Raw genomic sequence first — 19,404 nt, forward strand, 5'->3', positions numbered from 1 at the left:
TCGCCCCGCACCTGCCCGCGGCGGGGCGGCGCGGAGAGCCGGCAGCCTCGGCCATGCGGTGGCGGGAGCGCCGGGAGCTGGCGCGGCGGGAGGGAGGAAGGGAGCGCTGTCTTGGGCGGCAGGGACGGGCCGCTGAGCATCCAGCGGCTGCGGGACCGGCCGGGCTAGGGATGGAGTGGGAGGAGGAGCACGGCCATCTTTGCTAAGGGCAGCGCCGAGCGACTCTGGGCAGCCGAGGAAGCGCGGTGCTCTTCAGGCCCGGCATGGCGTGGGCGCGCCTCAAGACAAGTCGCCCGTGGCCACCGCGCCCGGGGACGGGACTGGATGTGGCACGGCGGGCACCCGGGAAAGCCGCGCCAGGGAGCGTGCCCGCCCCACCATGGGTCCGCGTCCCGGCGCTGACAGCGGCGCTCGGCCGCCGCGGCTGCTGAAGTGCCCTGCCGCCATCTTAGTTACGGGCAGCGCCCCGGGAGCGCTGCCGGGCCCGGGCAGCCCGGCCCAGCGGGAGCGGGAGCGGGAGCGGCGGCAGCGGCACGGCGAGTCCTTGCGCGGGCGGCGGGCGGACGGGCAGCGCCGGCGGGAGCGGGGCCGCGCCGGGCCCGGCCGGACACGTGCGGCCCGTCCCCTGCAGGGCTCCTGCGAAAGGGGTTCAGCTGCTGCTGCCCGGGGAGCCTCGGGAGAGAGCGTGGCGTTGGTGTTTCGTGATGGGGAACTGAGCGGGGACGACTTCTCCCAACTTCCCCAGGGTTCTGCCCTTCAGCGTTTGGACGTGCGCGGCTGCAGCTCGCCTTCTCCTCACAGTTCCACTGGAGTTAAACTTTGGGACGCCCGGCCCAAATTTTAACCATTTCAGGTTAAAATGTGGGTGCCAGTTGTTAGCAGACCAAATTTAACTTATTTTCTTCTCATTTGATTTACCTAGTGAGTCAATCACATTTCTTTGAAAGAGGAAATTTACACTGTCTATTTCCTTTGTACGTACGTACATTTACGCCTGCTGTTTAAGTTATGTACATTTCACACGCACAGTGTAAATGATCGGTAGTTTTGGATTTTCAGAAATTCCAGGTGGGCTGTCACGAGATGAAGGTGAGGATGTGCTGCGCTGGACTGCGGAATCTTCTCCAGGGGCTGACCTTCAGTGCCAAGTACTACTCTAAGCATAACCCTCCTCAAACAGCGTGTCCTTACAGTAAAATTGGACCAAAAAAGCACCACATCCTGGGCTGCTCAAAAAGCACATGCACCCACAGGACTGCACCACCTGGAAGCATCCTGCCATGCAGATTCTTTTCCTGCAAGGTATGCTGTTAAATACAGACCTAATACCAACAACCACCTTGGCACATCTGTTAAGGAATCCAGTCATACTTTTCACATGTTGCAGATACATATAGTTCCCAGAGGATTTTAAGCAGATGAATAAAGTCTAGGATACCAGTTACATTCAAGGACATGTACAATTGTTCAGCTTTCCTATGCTGTTTTGACATAAAGGTGCATTTTGTTTGATTTTCCTGCCATTGTAATTTTGAAAAATTGGTATCTTCTAGGCTTAGGTAAAGTGTCAGGAGCAAACTGCAGGGAGAGATCACCTAGGGTGGAGGCAAAGTGTCCAAACTGATGGTGCCAGCCTGTGACCTGTCTCAAAAAACACTTGACTTTTCTGTGTTGACCAGTAGGTCATGGTTTCCATCATATAATATGATGCTCACATCTTCTAAACTATATTTTAAAAGGTATTTGCATTGATTTCTGTAAATAAATATTGTGTAATTGGATGGGACTAACTCTCATGCACAGAGTCAGAAAGTAGTCTGAAATAATTTTAGGTCTTCTGTCTCAGTGTCTCTAATACAGATCTTTCTGGAGGTATTATAAAAGTTTACTGCCGTATGACAGCCTAGAAACTTATTTGTATGCTTAAGTATAGTTTTAAAATATGTTTGTTTTGGTTTATTTGATCCTTAAACATGTTTTCAGATGGGTGCGTGGTTGTCCTAAAATTGTTTCAAACTGACAGTGTTTCTTCAGAGGTGACACCAAGGTCTTCTTGTAACTTTCATTTGTCACCATGAAGTAAAGAGTTCCTAAGTCTGTGTCTCAAATGTAAGCAGATGTTTGAAGGAGAACACAGGAGGTCTGGAGGGACGAGAATGTGTGTTCAGTTTACTCAGTGGAACTTCACTAACACAACTGTTACAAATGCTGCTCTGTGACACTGGTCTCTGCATGCAAACATGGTTTTCACCTGAAAGGAAGCTGTGCCTGTTTGCTTTGGAGTAAATGTTTGCACACCAATTGTCACTGAGATCCTCTGCTATCCTGAAAATCTTTCCAGATTGCTGGATTTTCCCCAGGTAGGGAGATGTACTGTACACTCTTAACATATCCCTACACTGTGACCACCAGCTGTATATAATATTTCCAAACAAATACAATGGGAATTGCTGAGAACAAAAGGAGGGCAATCATCAAAAGATTCATAAAGTGTGGAACTTGTCAAAATAAGTTGTGGATGCTAAAATATTACATAGGTATAAGGGGAGACATATATGAGATATAGATATGTCATACATGAGAGAAGCTTTTTAAATATCCAGAAACCATGTTCAGGTCAGGAAATTCCTAAGCAAAAATTGTTAAGGCTGGGGAAAATCATCTGTCTTGCCCCATTCTTAGCTTTCCTAAGTATCCATTTATGGCCACTGTGAAGTTTTATTTGGTTGCATCATGTTTGGGACATGGTGTTGTCTTACAACAGTTTTTTGAGTGACTGGGGTGAGGTGGTACACCTTTGGTATCCAGCACTTTGCTTCTCCTGACCAGTCACTCGCTTGCTCTAGAGCTTCTCTAAGAGCCTTCACAATTTCTTTGCCTTGTGCCAGGTGACAGGGAGGATTGGTCTCAACCAGTGACAGACATTCTCAGCTCTCAGCAATGATGTGCTTTATGTTCATAGGGAGTTTGGTAACTGGAGCAGATGGTTTCCCTTCAGAGTCTACTTGGAACGTTCACATTTTGGTTCTTCTGAGTTTCTGAAGACAAACCAGGAACAAACCAACATTCCTTAATGAAAAGTACGGACAGGGATATGAAGCACAGGGTGCTTTTTAAGCTTAGACACATTCAAATCATACACTGAATGTTATAAAATGCTACTTTATGTGATCTGTGCAGTACTATGTAGTGTAATACAAGTTGTGAAGCTTACTAATTGATCAAGTGAGATTTCACAGCATGCAAGAGGAAGTAGCATTGTTCTAGAAGTTTTAACACACTTTTAACATTTTTTACAATAGAAGACAACTTTTTTGGCAGTGAGGTAGCAGTAATTTCATATTTCAAGGAAAACCAGATCCTTAAACTTTTTCCTGATAAAATTGTTGCAGAACCCATATCAGTTCACTTCATTCTGCACTTATGAACATTTATATTAACACTTCTGAGGAGGTGGAGCAAGACCCTGAATGAGCTGCTAGGACTCTGAGGTACAGGGACAGAGGTGTGGGCACTGTTGTCTAGGAAAGGAAATGAGAAATTACACTCTAAAGACAGGACATTGTGAAAGAAAGCTGTGAAGAAGGAAAAAATAGAATTTCATAAAAAGTACAACCTAGTTCTAGAACAGGAACAAACATATTTATTTATAATCAATTAAGAGCATATATTAATAGTACCCTAAATTTTGAAGAGAGGATCTCAATGTGTCAAGTAAAGCATGTTTGACAGTGCCTCCCCAAAATATCAGGAAGAGTTAAAATAAAACACATACCAACACACATGCAGTTTTTGTTTTTATTGGCATGTACTTTTGTAATAATGCAAAGGTGGTTTTGGGCCTGTGGCTCAGGGGATATCACCTCAATGTATTCAGATTGGTGTGCAGTGTGCTGGCTTGTAGCCATTGTCTTTCCTTACTTAGCAGGAAGGAGCAAAAGTCCCTTCCAAAAGGAAGCAAAATACATCCATAGACCTTTTGCACAAGAACCTTCTGAAATCAGAGCAAAAAAACTGGAATAACATTTCACCAACATACAAAGCTATGACAAAGAGGATCAAAGGAAAACTGGAAGAATTGCACAACATGTATACACTCAATTCAAGAAGCCCAAGGGTAAGTGGCAAACAATACAAACATTTCCCAACACTGACTACAAATAAAAGACAATGAAGCTGTTCCTGTTATAAAATGCTGGTTTACTCATTCTTTTTACAGTAGAAATTTTGAATATTTTAATAATTGTGCATAATAACAGTTTGTGTTTAGAACACCTTATAGTTGTTATGACAGTGAATTTACCTTAATTTTTCCACAGGCAAAAGCAAATAAAGATAAAACAATCATCTGACTTTTGGATAAAGAATAGAAAACATTGTAAGTTGCAAGAGCAGTTGCAGGTGATCTGAGCCTTCTGTGAAATTTAGAGCAGGTAGAGGTAGCTTAAGTACCCTAACTGAAAAAACCTTTCTGATGTGTGCAGTTCCTTCTTCAGTATAGAATATATGTTCTGTCATTTGTTACCATTTGTTACACTTCTGCTGTACAGAAAAATGACTGTATATAGGGGTTAAAAGGAAATAGTATGCTGGACTTGAAATATTTTTGTTTGCATTGAACAGATGAGGTTTGGAGAGAATGTGTACTTCGAAGAGAATGGCTGCATATTTCTTGCAAAAGCAGATGATGGTAAGGGATTTCTCTTCCTAATATGGTAGGATTCTTAAAAAAGGTATACATGTATCACTTAGTGTTCTTTTCTTGTATTAATGCTTAACTTGTCTGTTTCTCAACTAAAAATACTTTTGTACAATTCTGTAATAGAGTAATAATTCTAGAATCCTAAATCTGAAAAGGTGAGGTAAAGAGAGTTAGAGAATAGTATATGTTGATACAAAGGCAACTTGCTGGACAGGAAAGAGAGAAGACACTTCTTTGCAGAGCCCTAACCTAACTTAACACTTGGAAGAAAGGAAAAGAACAAGCATGCTTTTTTATTTCTGAGGTGGGGTGAAAGAATTTCTAATTTTATTTATTAAAAACAACCGCACCTTAGCAATCTGAGCTTTAAAATTCAATATGTTTAGTAGAAGCAAAGATCTACACTTTTGAAATATTTTTAGTAATAACTACAGGACTTTTTTATTTGGAACTGTAATTTTTTTGTTTATTTTTACTAAGTGCATTTGCAAATATCATGCAAAACAGGTATTTGTTGTTGATAAATTCCAGTAGGATGTTTGTGAATATTGAAGACAGATTTGTTAAATACAGACATTAAGAATCAGCATTCATTTTGACAGTGTCTTAATTACAGAATTTTTTGCTATTTCTTTTTCCCGTGTAATAGGTGAAGGAAATGCTAAGATTTTATTCAGTGTTGAAGATCTTGGCTTTTCTGATGCCTTTATTCAACGGATCAGAATTTCATCAGATCAGAGATACATGGCCATCAGCTTAAAAAGTGAAAATTCTGAAGAGGCAACCTGCATTATTATAAAACTTGGTAATCTTCCTGTAATGGAAAAAGTAATTCCAAGTGTATTTAGCTTTGGTAAGTCGTTTATAAATATCCTGTGGATCACACAAGCTTTCAACACAACATTTGTTTTAGTATAAAGATAATTTTTTTTTTTAAATGAAGGCAACGTGTAATCCTTATAGGTGTTGAATTTTTTTCTTACGTTTTCTTTAATGCTGCATGACTACAGGCTATCTGATATGGATGAAAGGGACTGCTTCCTGGATACAAGTTTTCCTTCATTGTAAAAGCATTTATACACATTACAACAGTCATAATTTTTTCCATTGAATCCAATATGCTGTATTCAAAATATAGTGATGTGACTGTCATATAAAGGTCTTTTTGAGGGATATTCTGGTTGGTAAACCCTTGCAGCTACAACTGAAGTCACTGGTAGCTGTAGACAGTTAGCTTTGCTTGAAAAGTGTGGAAGTACTACCTACTAGTGAGTGTTGGCTGGAATTTTAACTGGAATCTACGATGTGGGTCACACATCAGAGCCCAGTGAAGTCAGCCAGACCTTGAATCAATTCTTTCACAATAGATTACAGAGCTTTACATTGCTGTTAAAAGAAGCAGAGGTAAATGGAAGTGAATGGGAAAACATTCTTATTTTATAGTCTGTTAAAGAATATAGCAAAAAGAGTATAATAGTATGTACACAGTGTTCCACATCTTGTAGATCTTGTACTTTGGATTATATTGCTAGATGTCATCAAGTATATCTAGTGCAGTAAGCAATTTGCCTGGGCAGAGCAAAAAAATAAAACTCTCTGTAAAACTTCCTTGTTAAAAAAATGAGGAGCTTCAAGAATTTAGTGTTGTGTTTCCACACTGAAGATTACACTACCTGTTGAAAAATAAACATCACATTTGCCTATGACACTTTACAACATACTTGATTTGAACATCTACCTAGGTTGATCCAGAAGAATCAGTACAGTTAAGAGACCAACGTCCTGTTGCCTAAATAGGTGTGACAGATACTAAGAGTACAAAAGATGGCTATCAGAATGGTAAATTCTATAAAAGGTAAAGGTAAGGTAAAGTTGTAAATGTAACCTGTAAAGGTAAGTCAGGTGTTAGTGAGGTACAGCAGTAGTGCAATGAAGCACAGAGGTGCCTCAATCATGAGCAAAAAAATTAGGTCTTAAAACCTCTTGCAAAGTTTATGGGCTTGTATTGAGTGATATAAAATAGTAGGGAGACAGACAAAAGTTTCTGAACATTTACTCCTTGATTTTTGTGTAGGCTAGGCTATAGAAAAACTTGGATTTGACCTCTAAAGGCTTGTCTTCATAGTGAGTCCTCAGCCACCTGTGCACTTTGGAGCCACACTGCTGTTCAGAAAGTGAAGTGGTTGTGTTATTGTGGTGTTATGAATTCCTCGGGTTTTGTACTGAAAATCAGTATTTATGCAGAAGACACATACAGCAGCTTTTAAAAGCACATGTGTTAAACATCATTCTGTTGGCTGTAGGAGCAGCAGAGATGGCATGACTGTGGCTGGATCAGTCAGAAGAACTTCAGAATAACAAGGTTCTTGTATTTATACCTTTCTATGTTGGTGAACACATACACAAGCATAGAAAACTGGAGAACTTTTATCTCAGCAGTACCCATGGGGCACATGCATCATCTCTTTTCTCTAAATGGCTTGTGTGCAGTCACATGCAGCAGTGGAGAGCTTATGATATCTTTATTATCTTGCTGATTCCATGTAAACCTCTTTTTCTCTGCTGTTTTAAACAACCACGTCTCCTGTTTTCCTGTTACCTCCAGAACCCACACAGGGTCAACAGCTTCCTATTACTGGGCCCTGCAATATTGACCTCTGCTGGTTTTTTTTGCTTTTTTTTTTCAATGCATTAAGAAATTTTTGTTCTGTGGTATTCAGAGAAAACATGGAAAAACCTTTTGGCTCTTACCTCAGTCCCCACAGGATGCAGAAGTGCTGTCCTCAGTTCCATGCCACCTGCAACCCACCTTTTTCAGCACTGGGTCCAGTGTCCATGGGAGTCCCATCTTCTCTCAGTAATATCATCTTCTGTCTGAATTTAATAGCATTTGTCTTTTTTTCCAGAATGGGCTGCAAATGATGTTCTGTATTACACAACTCAGAAGAATCTTAAATGCCAGAATGTATTCATGACCACTTTCACATACCAGAAACATACTAAGTTAGTTTATACAGAACAAGATGCAAGGTAATACATACCTAAAATATAACAAGTCCTTTACATATTTTAGAGTATTTTATATGTAAAATATAACTGGTTTGGAAAACAAACTGTTCCATATCGTATTTCAAATAGTAAAATGCATTTTTGTGTTCTGCTGACAGTAGTGCCTTTTACAGCCTGAGAATGTGCTCTGTTCTCCTTTTGATATGTGATCAACAGAGATTTAACTTTCCTCTCTTACCTCATGAGTTCAGCTGAGTTTATAAATGTCAAGGTCACTCTCAGGTCAGGGTGTCCTTTAATGAATGTGTGACAGTTTCATACAGGGTAAATCAGACCGCAGATTTCATTTTGTTTTCTCTGCTATTGATGTCTGATACATCTTTTTAAAAAAATACATAAGTTCAGGCTAATCCTTGCTCTGGGTAATGGATGAGAAAAATCATTACAACATTCCAAGAGACAGAACTATTGTTGACTGAATACCCTCTCAATAACCTTTCTTTAAGCAGTGGTTTAGGAAGACAAGAAAGCTCTTTGCTAAATTGAGTGCAGAACTAGCTTTTCAGCATTGCAGCACATGGTATATTTGTACAGCACTGCATAAATATTTGTGATTATTCTTAATTCAAGTTACATATTCAGTAAAGAAATACCAATTATACTTTCATCAGGAAAAAAAAAAAGAAAACAAACAAAAAATCTGCAATGGAGATGGAATAAATAAGATCTTTTTTTTCCAGCTGCATTTGATGCATCGTTTTGGAAAATCAAGTTGCACTGACCTGGCACTTCCCCACAGGGAAACTGTTGGCATAATTCTGAAGGTCACAGTCATTACAGTAGATCTACGAGAAACTTACTCTAAAGGTTCATGTGCTATTGCAGCTCATAGCTGAACTCCTTCATTGGAGATGGCAAGACATTATTTTCTATTGCCATTGAGCAGTTCTGTTCTGCATCTCACCAGCTCTTCTAGTTGCAATCAAATATTTTTTTAGAAACTTAAAATGTCTTGATTTTTTTTTTAAGCTACAAAGATAAAAAAAATTGCAATATCAAGGTCATAATCCTTGGAGAGAAGTGTAATATGCATTTCAGCTCAACCCTCTTAGAAGCAGGGTCAGCAGAGTTGAACTCTTGGAATCTCTACTGAATGCAGTGCCACATTCTTGCCAAATTCATGGGTATTAGACAGGCAGAAGGCTGATTTTTCTTGCAAACTTTAGCTCCCCCTCTGTGCCTGTACTAAAGATGTCAAGAGGGTGCAATTAGAGAAAACAATAGTACCAAAAATATTTGAGATCCTCCACCTGCAAATAATTAAAGGCACTGAAAATACTATCTAAAGCATCCTTTTCTTCACCAGTCAAATACTCTGAATCCTAGAAAGGTCATCATTGCAGTCATGTATCTGATCTGTGTGATGCAGATTATGGTACTCAACTCTACATTTTCTTGATGGAATCTGGATCTTTGTGTTGGACAGTTTTGCTTTTAGAGACATCCAGTCTTAAGGATTCAAAATGGCAAAGAGACTGTTCTGGTCCAAGATGTGAAATTCTAGTTAACTCAGATAACTGACAGAAATTTGAATCTGAATTTCAGCCTGAACTTCTTTACTATTAGCATCCAGGCACTGGTTATCATTCTGCTTTCTGTTCCTAGATTTTAGAGGGATTTAAATCCAGTAGGTAGTTCCTAGTTTCTTAGTTCCAAAACCAGTGCCTAGTTTCCAGCTTTATCACTCCAATACTGTCCATCTTGCCTCATATAGGCCTCTGTGCTTTTTTTTATTTTTAAATATTTTAAATATTTATTTTTGTCTATTTGCTTCAGACAGATAGGTCAGTAGCACGTAGACATTTTAACAATATAATTTTTTAATAGCTCTTACTTTTGTTATTGCTGTTCCGACATGATGTCATTTATTATTTTAACTATCCACTACTTTTTACTATTTTTTTTAAATAGGGTTACAAGCTCAATAAAACGTTCTACATTTTGCCTGAATGAGCTTCCAGTCTAGCTCAATGATGCAAAAACCTGGATTTAGTTGGACAACAACTAAATAGCTTTCCTTGCAGATTTCAGGTTTCACACACAAGATTGAAGGGTTTTAAATCCCAAGGTAAATGCAGCCGAAATGGGTCTGGGAGCCAAGGAGCCTGAAATTTCTGCTTACAGTCTGCTTACAGAAATGTTGTTTTTTACTTTGCAGATAGAAGCCCATGATTCTGAAACAACTGATGTATTTTAAAATATTGATAAAATTTAAGCTTTTTCTTTTTTTTTTTTTTAATGATTCCCTACAGATTCTTTGTAGACCTTTATTGCACAAAAGACAGGCATTTTCTCACTATCAACAGCAACAGCAAGACAACCTCAGAAGTTTGGCTGGTTGACTGCAGACGTCCCTTTGAGTCACCTGCTCTTGTACAAGCACGAACCACGGGGGTCCTTTACCACGTCGAGCACAGAAAGGAGCAGTTGTACATTCTTACTACATATGGAGAACCTGCAGAATATAAGGCAATTTTGACTGATAATTACATTAATAGGATTAATTTAGATACCGCTTGCAGGTCATATAGAAATAGTAATGTTGGCTTTTAATTCTGTTCATCACAGCTTACTGAAATAAAGTAAGAGTGAGAGCTGCATGGATTAAAAAGACTGATAGTGCTGCATGGAGTCTCACCTGTAGGAGGCCAGTTTGATCCTAACTCCTTTGACAGCATCAAGAAATGACTGTGCTTCAACAGTCACTTCCCCTATATCAAAACTTAAGTTGGTGATCTCAGTTTGTGTAATCAAACCCACCTGCAATTGTGCTGGCCATACTGAAGCACTTACTGTATTACAATCTTCTGTAGAGTAATCTTTGAGACTTTGTCTTCTCCAAATGTTATTGCATTGCTCTTCCATTTTGCCTAAGTAAAGGGAGTTTAAAAATATCCAGTTTTAGACAGGCAAACACTCCAAATACAAATAAGTATTTTTTGCAAGAAAAATGTAAGAGATCACCTATAAGTTTGTATCTCTCATCTGTAACTCTTAGTACATTTTAGTAATGCAAGGTTGTTTGGTTTTTTTATAGTTGATGAAGGCACCAGTAGCTTCCAGTGGCAAGGAGAACTGGCAGTTAGTTTATGCACCGGAAAAGAAAACCAAGCTAATAGACTTTGAGATGTTCAGTGATGACTGTATTATGTTCCTGAAGAACGCTGGTCATCTTTACTTAAATGTGATTTCTTTTGTTTCACACTCAGTTCAGTCGATAAAGGTATGTTTTAGCTTGGTCTAACCAGCATAATATTTTCCCAGCTTTTTTTCTTTTGTTTTGTTTTGGTTTTGTTTTGTTTTGTTTTGCTTGTTTGTTTGTTTGTTTTTATAACATAATGAAAGCAAAGATAAATTCCACAAGTAAAAAGCGGTTTGGAAGCTATTAATACTGGCAATTTCATTGTTATGACTAAATGTGTTACCTGTGGCTGTTCTTCAGGATTTGATGTGGTGGCTTATTGCAGCATTTAGGAAGTTAAAGAGCAGCTGTCCTGTGAGCCAGTTCTTTCTTCAATGGGTTACAATCAAGCTCTTCACAACATAACTGACTTCTAATGTAAAACAGAACTTAGTTCCCTAAATGCTCTACTTAGTTTTACTGAGCCTTTTTTGCTTACACTCATTGGTGTAAGCAAGGCCCCTCCCACAGGAAAAAGATTAATGTTCAGAAAACAAGTATGGACACTGTCCCATAATAAATGAGAAGAGTTGATATTGCAGTAAAAATGGTGCAAAGGATTTGCTTCCATTCTCTAGTTGTTAAATACCTGTAGATTAAAAACAAAGTAACTTAAGCCAAATCCAATTTCGGAAGACCATTCAGGTGAAATATTTAATTGATTTGTTTTCCTGAAAAATACAGTCTGAACAACTCCCAAGTTTATTGCAACAAGCTGCCAATGCTGCACTCCATAAAACTGCTACAGAAAAAGGATTTTGACAAAGTACACTGTATGGTCTCCAAAATCTTCAATTTTTTAAAATGGCCATAGTTTATTTATTCAGAAAAGGCCTGCAGTTACTCAGGAGAACTTGGACTTCTGCTGCCTTTTCAGAAGCCTCTAGCAGCCTAACCCAAGTAAGTAATGGTCTGGCAGAGGGTTTGGCTATGTCCCTGCTGCTCTCAAAGAATGAATCTTGATTTCTTTCATTCTTAGCAGAGTTAAAAACCTTAAATATAATAACAGTAAGTATCTGAGGGTGAATGTGCCAGGAAAAGGGTTTTGTTCTTCACAATGGCTGGCACTAGGAACAAAGTTAAGAGGCAGGGGTTTTCAGTGGCTTAGCATTACTGAGCTAACTCACAGTAAAAGCATAATAGCTGACATGGACTTGGCTGTATAACGTGTTGAAGTAGAACTGGAAATGCAAGGAAAAATAGGATCTAAAAAATAAAACTGATGCAGAATAATTTCAAATGTTTTCTTTTTAAAAGTCTGCACCAATACCCATTTTAAACTGAATTTGAATTTATTTTTTGTTTTTAATTCATTGTCTAACTTTATCCAATGATTTTAGGGGAAAAGTCCACCAGTCTTTCACTTCTTGACTGTTTTGTTACTGGATTTAAATGAAATACAGATTGTGCTACACACAAAGATAATTAGTTAATATCCAAAGTCTTTTACTCTCAAGGACATATTAAGCTAAATTTACAGAAGCAGTGTAAGGGTCTCACTTGAAATGCCATGTTTTTTCAGCTACCTACGTGGGCCTGTGAATTTGAATTGGAATCTCATCCTGAACATACCACCAGCACCTGCTATTTTCAGCTCTCCTCCCCAGTACACCCCCCTAAGCGTTTTGCATATTCATTTAAAGAAAATAATCTCATTGAACAAGCTGTGCAAGAGGTACCAATTATTACGAATTGTCACACTACACGTTTACTAGCTAAAAGCAAGGTAAGATTTTTCAGTCTTTTTCCCATTCCTTTTATTCTTTCCTTCCTCCCCACCCATTTAAAGAAAGTGCATTTGGCAGGGAACAGAGATTAAAAAATGTAAAGAGCAGTTGGTGCTATAGTTATTAAACAGTGGGTGTTTTCTTCAGTGCTATACAGAAGAACAAGAAAGAGTCGTGATTTTTTTTTCCATTAACCTGGGTATTCCACAGGAGATAACAGCACATGATGAGTCAAGAAGCTTAGTATAAGTGAGAATTGCTAGTTGATGTAATGGTATTGTACTCCACATGATAAATGAAAAAGGTGCCAGCTGTTGAAAAGAACACCCCATAACCAGCTGCACAGTGCAGATCAAGAAAGGAAAGTTTTAACAGCCTGAGTTTAAAAATTTGGAGATGTTAATAAAGAGTTTGTGCTATGGTAAGTGGTAAACTCTATTGTTAATAACATATATTCTTGGTGTTAAAGGGGGAAGGAAGACTTGGGTGCTTTGGTAGTTTAAAAACTCCTCAGGTGTTACACTTAAATGAATTTATACTCTGCATCTGTAAGCCCACACAGCAGAGGTTCAGTCTCAGGCTTTATTTTTCAAGAGTGCTTTGTACACTCTAAGTGAAAAAAAATTACTGTAATCAAAAAAACACATTTTAAAATAAATAATTGAAGTTTTCATTGCCATGTGTCATTGAGATTTCTGCAATGTCCCTTATTGTAAAACTACTCCTTCTTTTTCAGGATGAAACTTTGGTGCCAATTACAGTTTTCCATAATAAGAATTCTAAAGAACTACACAGGAGACCACTTCTAGTTCATGTATATGGAGCTTATGGCATAGATTTGAACATGAGCTTTAAAGAAGAGAAGCTGATGTTAATTGAAGAGGGTTGGATATTAGCATATTGCCATGTTAGGTAAGTCAAATATAAAATGGAAATAAGATTTTATTTTACAGGATACAGATTCTTGTTCATGTACAACTGAAGATGCAACAATTTTTTTGTGTGTGTACCTATACCTAGTGATGTATATCTTCTTATATTTTTAAATTTAAGTAGTTTTTTAATTTACATCAGGGAAAAAGCCACAAGTGCACACTACATTTTCAATTTCTTAAATCTACATGATGGCTGTATGTAACTTTTAATCTTTTCAAGTCTCATTACTTTTTGTCTCATCTTTGCTCAAGAAAAAATTTGGTTAGATGCTCAAATTGCCATGACATGTTATCTCCCTCTCCTTCTGAGAGCATTGTGTGTTAATGCTGAGTCTGAGTCTTCTGAAAGCCATTTACATTCCACAGCAGCAACTAAGCATTTAATCTGCAACCCTTGTTCTTTTATTGGCTAAATCATCTGTCTCCAGTTTAGCTACAAATCTACCAGTTTTATAAAACTGCAAGGTACAACAGGCTTCAAATTTTTCTCAGTAGCTAAGGAAGATAACAAAAGAACCACTTGAGGGAGGGGAGAGAAGGGGAGGAATGAGTAATACCAGTTGAGTTGGAAATACCAGTCCCAAAACAAATTCAGCAAATATATTCAGTCTGCTGTACTCAGTGGCAAGCATTGTGCTGTTCTTCCTCACACCCCACCAAGAATCTTAAGATGCAGGTCAGTCCTATGTGAAGATGGATTTGTCATCCAAAGATGGCAGGCTAATCAAATAATCTATTTGAAACCTGAAACCAGAAGAGGAAGCTTCAGGTGGCTTAGAACCAAAATTGTGGTTGCATAGAAAGTATAAATTATTTTTATAATTCTACACTACAAAGTGTAACATTTCAAGTAGGGCTTGAAATTCACAAATTAGGGAGGAAAAAACCCAAACCCAACTTTACAACAGTCTCAGAATTTAAGCTAAGCAGAAGACAAATCCTGAGAGTCTGGTGTGGAGCTCAGAAATACTATTCTACTGTTTTTAATAAGTAGTAGTGTTAGTAATGGAAGTATTGGAAATGTTTTCAATATTTTCATAGTTTCCTGTATAAAAAGATAATATTATCTGATTTTTTTATTGCCTACAATGTCATTTCCTAAAGTGTTGCTTTTCCTGTGGATTTCAGGACACAAGCACATGTGCCCTTCTACAGTTACTATTTTCACCAATCATCATGAGTGGATTTATTTTGCCTTCATATTTTCTCTTTTAGCCATAAAGAAGGGTAAACGCAAAAGTAGACAAGAGTTAATTGGGAAAGCAAACTATGATGTGCCACTCTGTGGCTGCTGCTGTTCTTTTGTTATCTGAAACTGTGCCATGTAATGTTTTCTGAAGAGACTCCAACTTGAATTGCATTAAATTTCAGGGGTGGAGGAGAGCAGGGCCTTAGCTGGCACAGAGATGGATGTCAGCATAATAAACTCAAAGGTCTCCATGACCTCAGGGCTTGCATCATGCTGCTGCACCAACTGGGATTTTCTCAACCCAAACACACAGCACTGGCAGCTGCCAGTGCTGGGGGAGTTCTCGCAGGAGCCCTGTGCAACACAGATCCAGCACTGATCAGAGCCATGGTTTTACAGGTGAGCTGCTGCAAACCTTGTACAGATTGTAACATTAAACTGTGTTATCTGTGTTATTGTACCGCTTTCAGAATTGGAAATATTCCAGTTCAAAGCTCACTCTCCTCATTTGTTTGAGAACACCTTGACTCAGATACTCAAGGTCCTCTATCCTATTTGCCAACTTTTTTTTTTTTAATGACTTCTAAGGCTCCTTTCGTAGATGTTCTAAATACAATGATGAAAACTCATCTCCCACTGACAATTGAGGAACAAGAAGAATGGGGAAATCCATTAGAAGATGAAAAATGTATGAAGTATATCAAAAACTATTGCCCGTACCAGAATATTAAGCCACAGGTAAAAGTATGCTTTCTGTGCAGAATACTTCAGGCATAAAGTGTAGTGGTTTATAGGAAAACCAGAAGATCACTGAAATTTTTAAAAAACCTCCAATATAAATTATTTCAGTAATAATCTTAGCAATAGTTGGAATCACAAGTGACTACTAAAATTAACCCAATGCCTTCTTCTAAATGATATGAATTTCTAAACTTACTTTTGTTTTAGGACTTCCAGGAAGTAACAGATTATTGTATAGCAAATCTCAACACGCAAAATACCTTCTTTTGTGGGGGAGTTTTGACATCCTACTGTGTTTTGCTGGCTTTTCTGCAGACACAGGAGGAAGGAGGTTTCCACTGGAGGTATCTTCCAGTGGAGGTGGAGGTATTTTCCAATGATTTAATACCTTTCTAGAGGTATTAAATAAACACTGAAAGGGAAGAGGACCTATAGTTTGACATCGTCATCTCAAGGGAAATCTCTACTTGACAATGTGTTAGCTGTGTTGCACAGCTTCATTAAGAAAAATTCTTACTATTTAAAAAAACAACTTCTGTGCAGAAAAATTGCAAAAATAAACTTCCAACTATTGTTCCAAGGTAAACTATTCCATGATTATTACTCCATTTTTCTTTTTTTACAATCATCAGCAAGCAGACAGGTATCAGACCTTTTCCAATGGGAAGAAGATGTTTTTGTGACCTTTTACAAGTAGATTATACCCAACTGTGAAGTCATTTTTCAGACCAAAGTACTTTTTGCAGTTAGAGTGATAAAACTCTTAGAAAATACTAAGTAATTTTGTAATAGATGAGTTCTTAAATGAACCCTAACAAGTTGTATAGTAAGAGAAAAATGTGTTACTCTGTGAGAAACACCTGTTATCAAGTGTTTAACTGGTTTTGGTTTTTCATCTCAGTGCTATCCATCAGTTTTTATCACGGCATATGAAAATGACGAACGGGTACCACTAACAGGAATTTTACAGTATGTGCAGAAACTCAGGAAGGCTGCACTAGATCATGCCAGCAGAGCGAGTAAGAAAGGTAAGGATAAGAATATCACAGATAAATGGAGTTAACTGAACCAAAATCTTAATAGTCATGTAGATTAAAGACCACAGAGAGTGACTCCTCCTTAAATGAATTCAGATGCAATCCCATCCCCTATCACCAGCTCCACAGCAGACTCAGAACACTCTCTGAGATGCAAAAACAAAGACTGGAAGCTGTGAGAGGGCTCACTCTTTCTTAGGCCTCCACAAAGAGCAGTTGTTGGACAGTGCAGGGTGAACCCACACTGTCATTCCAGCTGCTGACAGGGTCAGGCTGCAGTTCTCAGCAACCCTTGGAGAAAAATCTTATTTTTGCTGCTATATAAAAACCTATTTTTCTCACTTTGCTAAAGCTGCAGGTCTTTAGTCCAAGCTACAGTGACAAGGCCAAGGCACAGGTGCTTTTATACCTGAAACTTAACCCTAGCTTTGGGAGTTTCCAGCAAAAAGCACATTCCACCTTGACATTTTTCTTGTACCATCCAGTCTGGGGAGAGGCTTTTACCGTCATTACCAAAAGGATCTTGAATAACCTTTTCTACATTTCACGATGCCCTGACTCTGAGCAGCACAACTGCAGTGGTTGAGAAATTGCAGCCAGTGCTGCGGTTGCTGTTGTGCTCTTTGTGCAGGAAGAAAAGAGCATGGCTTTCCAAAAAGACTCAGAGAGAACAAATATATTAAATAGATGAATACTTGCCAAATATGCAGTTATTAGAAATACAGATAATTCATTCAGAAAGCCCCTCTACAATTCTCTTTTTCTTAAGGAATAATAGAAATTCTGTCAGGACAAGAAAGCAGAATTAGCTATTCTTAAACAATTCACATACCCACTTAATATTTTCCTTGTTCATTCAATGTAAAGTGATCATTAAGTGACCAACTTAATTGTTCCAGGAAATTGGATTCCTAATATCATCCTAGATGTCCAGGCAAATGGCAGTCATTGTGATTCATCCTGGGAGCACTCACTGCATGAGGTATGGTCCCTTTACCACACAGCTCCATAACGTGTTGCAGAGATGTGTCCCCTCAAGGAATTCTTCAGCCTCAGCAGCTGGGCAGTCATTGAATATATGTTTAAACTATAAAGAAAAACTGCTAGAGCAACTGCTGATTTTATATATATATATATATATATATATATATGTGTGTGTGTGTGTGTGTGTATAAAAATTTTAAAACCCATCAATCTTTATATAAAATTATATCTATTTTTATACAAATATATACTTGTACAGATATAAAAGAGTGTGACAGAGCCAGATTACTGAAATAGCCTTAAAATAGTGTTCAATTCCCACTGTAATGTGCTGGGAGCTCTGAATGAAAGGTTCCAAGTTGTGCAAAACATCGTTCCAGCAGGAAGAGTCTTACTCTGTAGAGTATTAAGTGCTTAAAACTGTCATACTATTTACTCCTATCTTCCTCATTGTGTAAAACATACATGATGGGTTGGATCTTTACATTTTGAAATGCATGATCTGTGCCATCAAAGCTATTACAGTTAGCTTTCAAGAATTGCACTTTATACAAGCATGTTTGTTAAACATGCTTGTATAAAAGCAAAATACTGCCAAGACCTAACATATTTTTACTGATGTCTCGGACTGTCACAGTCAGATACAAATTTTATTACTCTTAATTTTAACAAATCCTAGAAAATGTTAATTTGGTGGTTGTGGCATTTATTCCCGAGATGAATTCTTTCAGGAAAAGCTCCATGATGTCTTAGGACAAGGTATTTCTAAGCATTAGAATAGGAAAGGAAGATGACTAGAATAGCTGCACAAGAGCCTGAATGTTTAGAGTGCAAAGAACTTTACTTTGTAATAAAATATTTTCATTATTTTAGGTTGCAAGACATCTTGCTTTTCTGAACAGAGAACTTGAGGAAGTGTGCCATCCCCAGCATCACAGCAAATCCTGCAAATAACTCCTAAACACACTGACCACCTGAAAAACTTTGGTCAGATTTGGATTTGTATGGAAAGCAAACACCTTCTCCAGAGGATCTCTTCTCTCGGATCCCTGCTTTATGGGCACAAGCACACAAAGCTGGGTGTGGCATTGCCTTAAAAAAAAATACAGACCAAGAATTGGATTTCTGCCCTGCCAGGCTGTGCAGAAGCAGGTGCCAGCAGAAGTGAGTTTGTCCAGCAGCTCTGTTCAGTGAGCCAGCGGAGCAGCACTACAGGAGCAGAGCTGGAGCACATAGAGCCTCACAGGAGAGCCACAGGCACTTGGCACAGGCATCTCTTGCAAGGTACATCTTACACAAGGCAGCAGAACTCTTCTGAAGCATCTGACATTCAAGTCTCTACTTCCAGAACTAGTTCCCATATGTAGGTGATGGTGATTGCTGCCCTCCCTATCTGCGCAGCAGCCCTGGTGTACTGATCATGTGGTGGGACTGACCAAACTGCAGAGAAAAGCACTCTCAAGAATGGGAGTTTGAGCAGAACTGTGATCTGAATACATTAAAAATCTTGCCTACCTACCTTACCTCTTGTTATCTTACTTAGAATGGTAATCTTAAGAAGGAGGTGACAGATCCCTCAGGAGGACAAGATCAATGTGTCAGAAGATACCAGAGTATCTCCAGAGGGTAAAAACAAAAAGAATGACCCCACTAAAGCAGCCTGATTCATAGCTTAGCTGCCCTCTGAGCAAGGCACAAATCTGCTGTGCATTGCTTGTTAAAAGAGATGTGTGATGCACACCTAGGGCCACATCAACCACTGCAGGTGCAGCAGAAGCAAATCAGAGCACGTGTACAAGTGTGACATTCGGTAGGGTTGGTTCAGCTGCTTCCTCTGAA

General features: G+C 38.7%; 2 protein-coding genes across 9 annotated transcripts in view; one reads left to right on the forward strand and one right to left on the reverse strand.

Annotated features, from left to right (window-relative positions):
• The window catches only part of CAMKMT (calmodulin-lysine N-methyltransferase), a 211,955-nt gene extending 211,894 nt beyond the window's left edge, over positions 1–61 (reverse strand). Inside the window, exon 1 of the mRNA XM_039697838.1 lies at positions 1–61. This exon is cut by the window's left edge and continues 53 nt beyond it. Coding sequence (XP_039553772.1) covers positions 1–55 — 55 coding nt within the window. The 5' untranslated portion in view covers positions 56–61.
• Positions 62–723: 662 nt separating this feature from the next.
• PREPL (prolyl endopeptidase like) lies at positions 724–19,332 on the forward strand. Of its 8 annotated transcripts, none has more exons than XM_039697831.1 (15): positions 724–861; positions 1,060–1,302; positions 3,926–4,117; positions 4,624–4,690; positions 5,352–5,555; positions 7,609–7,732; positions 10,024–10,240; positions 10,809–10,994; positions 12,475–12,678; positions 13,416–13,591; positions 14,986–15,202; positions 15,392–15,541; positions 16,446–16,572; positions 17,481–17,563; positions 18,439–19,332. In XM_039697831.1, exons 2-15 carry the CDS (start codon positions 1,084–1,086, stop codon positions 18,517–18,519), a joined length of 2,247 nt encoding a protein of 748 aa, XP_039553765.1. In that variant the 5' UTR covers positions 724–861; positions 1,060–1,083; the 3' UTR covers positions 18,520–19,332. The 8 variants fall into 8 exon arrangements, with proteins under 8 accessions (XP_039553765.1, XP_039553762.1, XP_039553764.1 ...); XM_039697828.1 differs by having other exon boundaries at positions 780–921; XM_039697830.1 differs by having other exon boundaries at positions 784–921; positions 1,046–1,302.
• Positions 19,333–19,404: the final 72 nt, after the last annotated feature.

This window comes from Passer montanus, unplaced genomic scaffold (genome assembly GCF_014805655.1).
Source record: "Passer montanus isolate IOZ18808 unplaced genomic scaffold, ASM1480565v1 scaffold12, whole genome shotgun sequence".
Lineage (NCBI taxonomy): Eukaryota > Metazoa > Chordata > Aves > Passeriformes > Passeridae > Passer > Passer montanus.

Excerpts from the sequence above, each read along its gene's own strand:
- PREPL (XM_039697831.1), top strand. The coding sequence starts at position 1,084 with ATGAAGGTGAGGATGTGCTGCGCTGGACTGCGGAATCTTCTCCAGGGG. Across the intron at positions 10,241-10,808 it reads GAGAACCTGCAGAATATAAG|TTGATGAAGGCACCAGTAGC; the intron begins GCAATTTTGACT and ends GTTTTTTTATAG. Across the intron at positions 13,592-14,985 it reads TTAGCATATTGCCATGTTAG|GGGTGGAGGAGAGCAGGGCC; the intron begins GTAAGTCAAATA and ends ATTAAATTTCAG.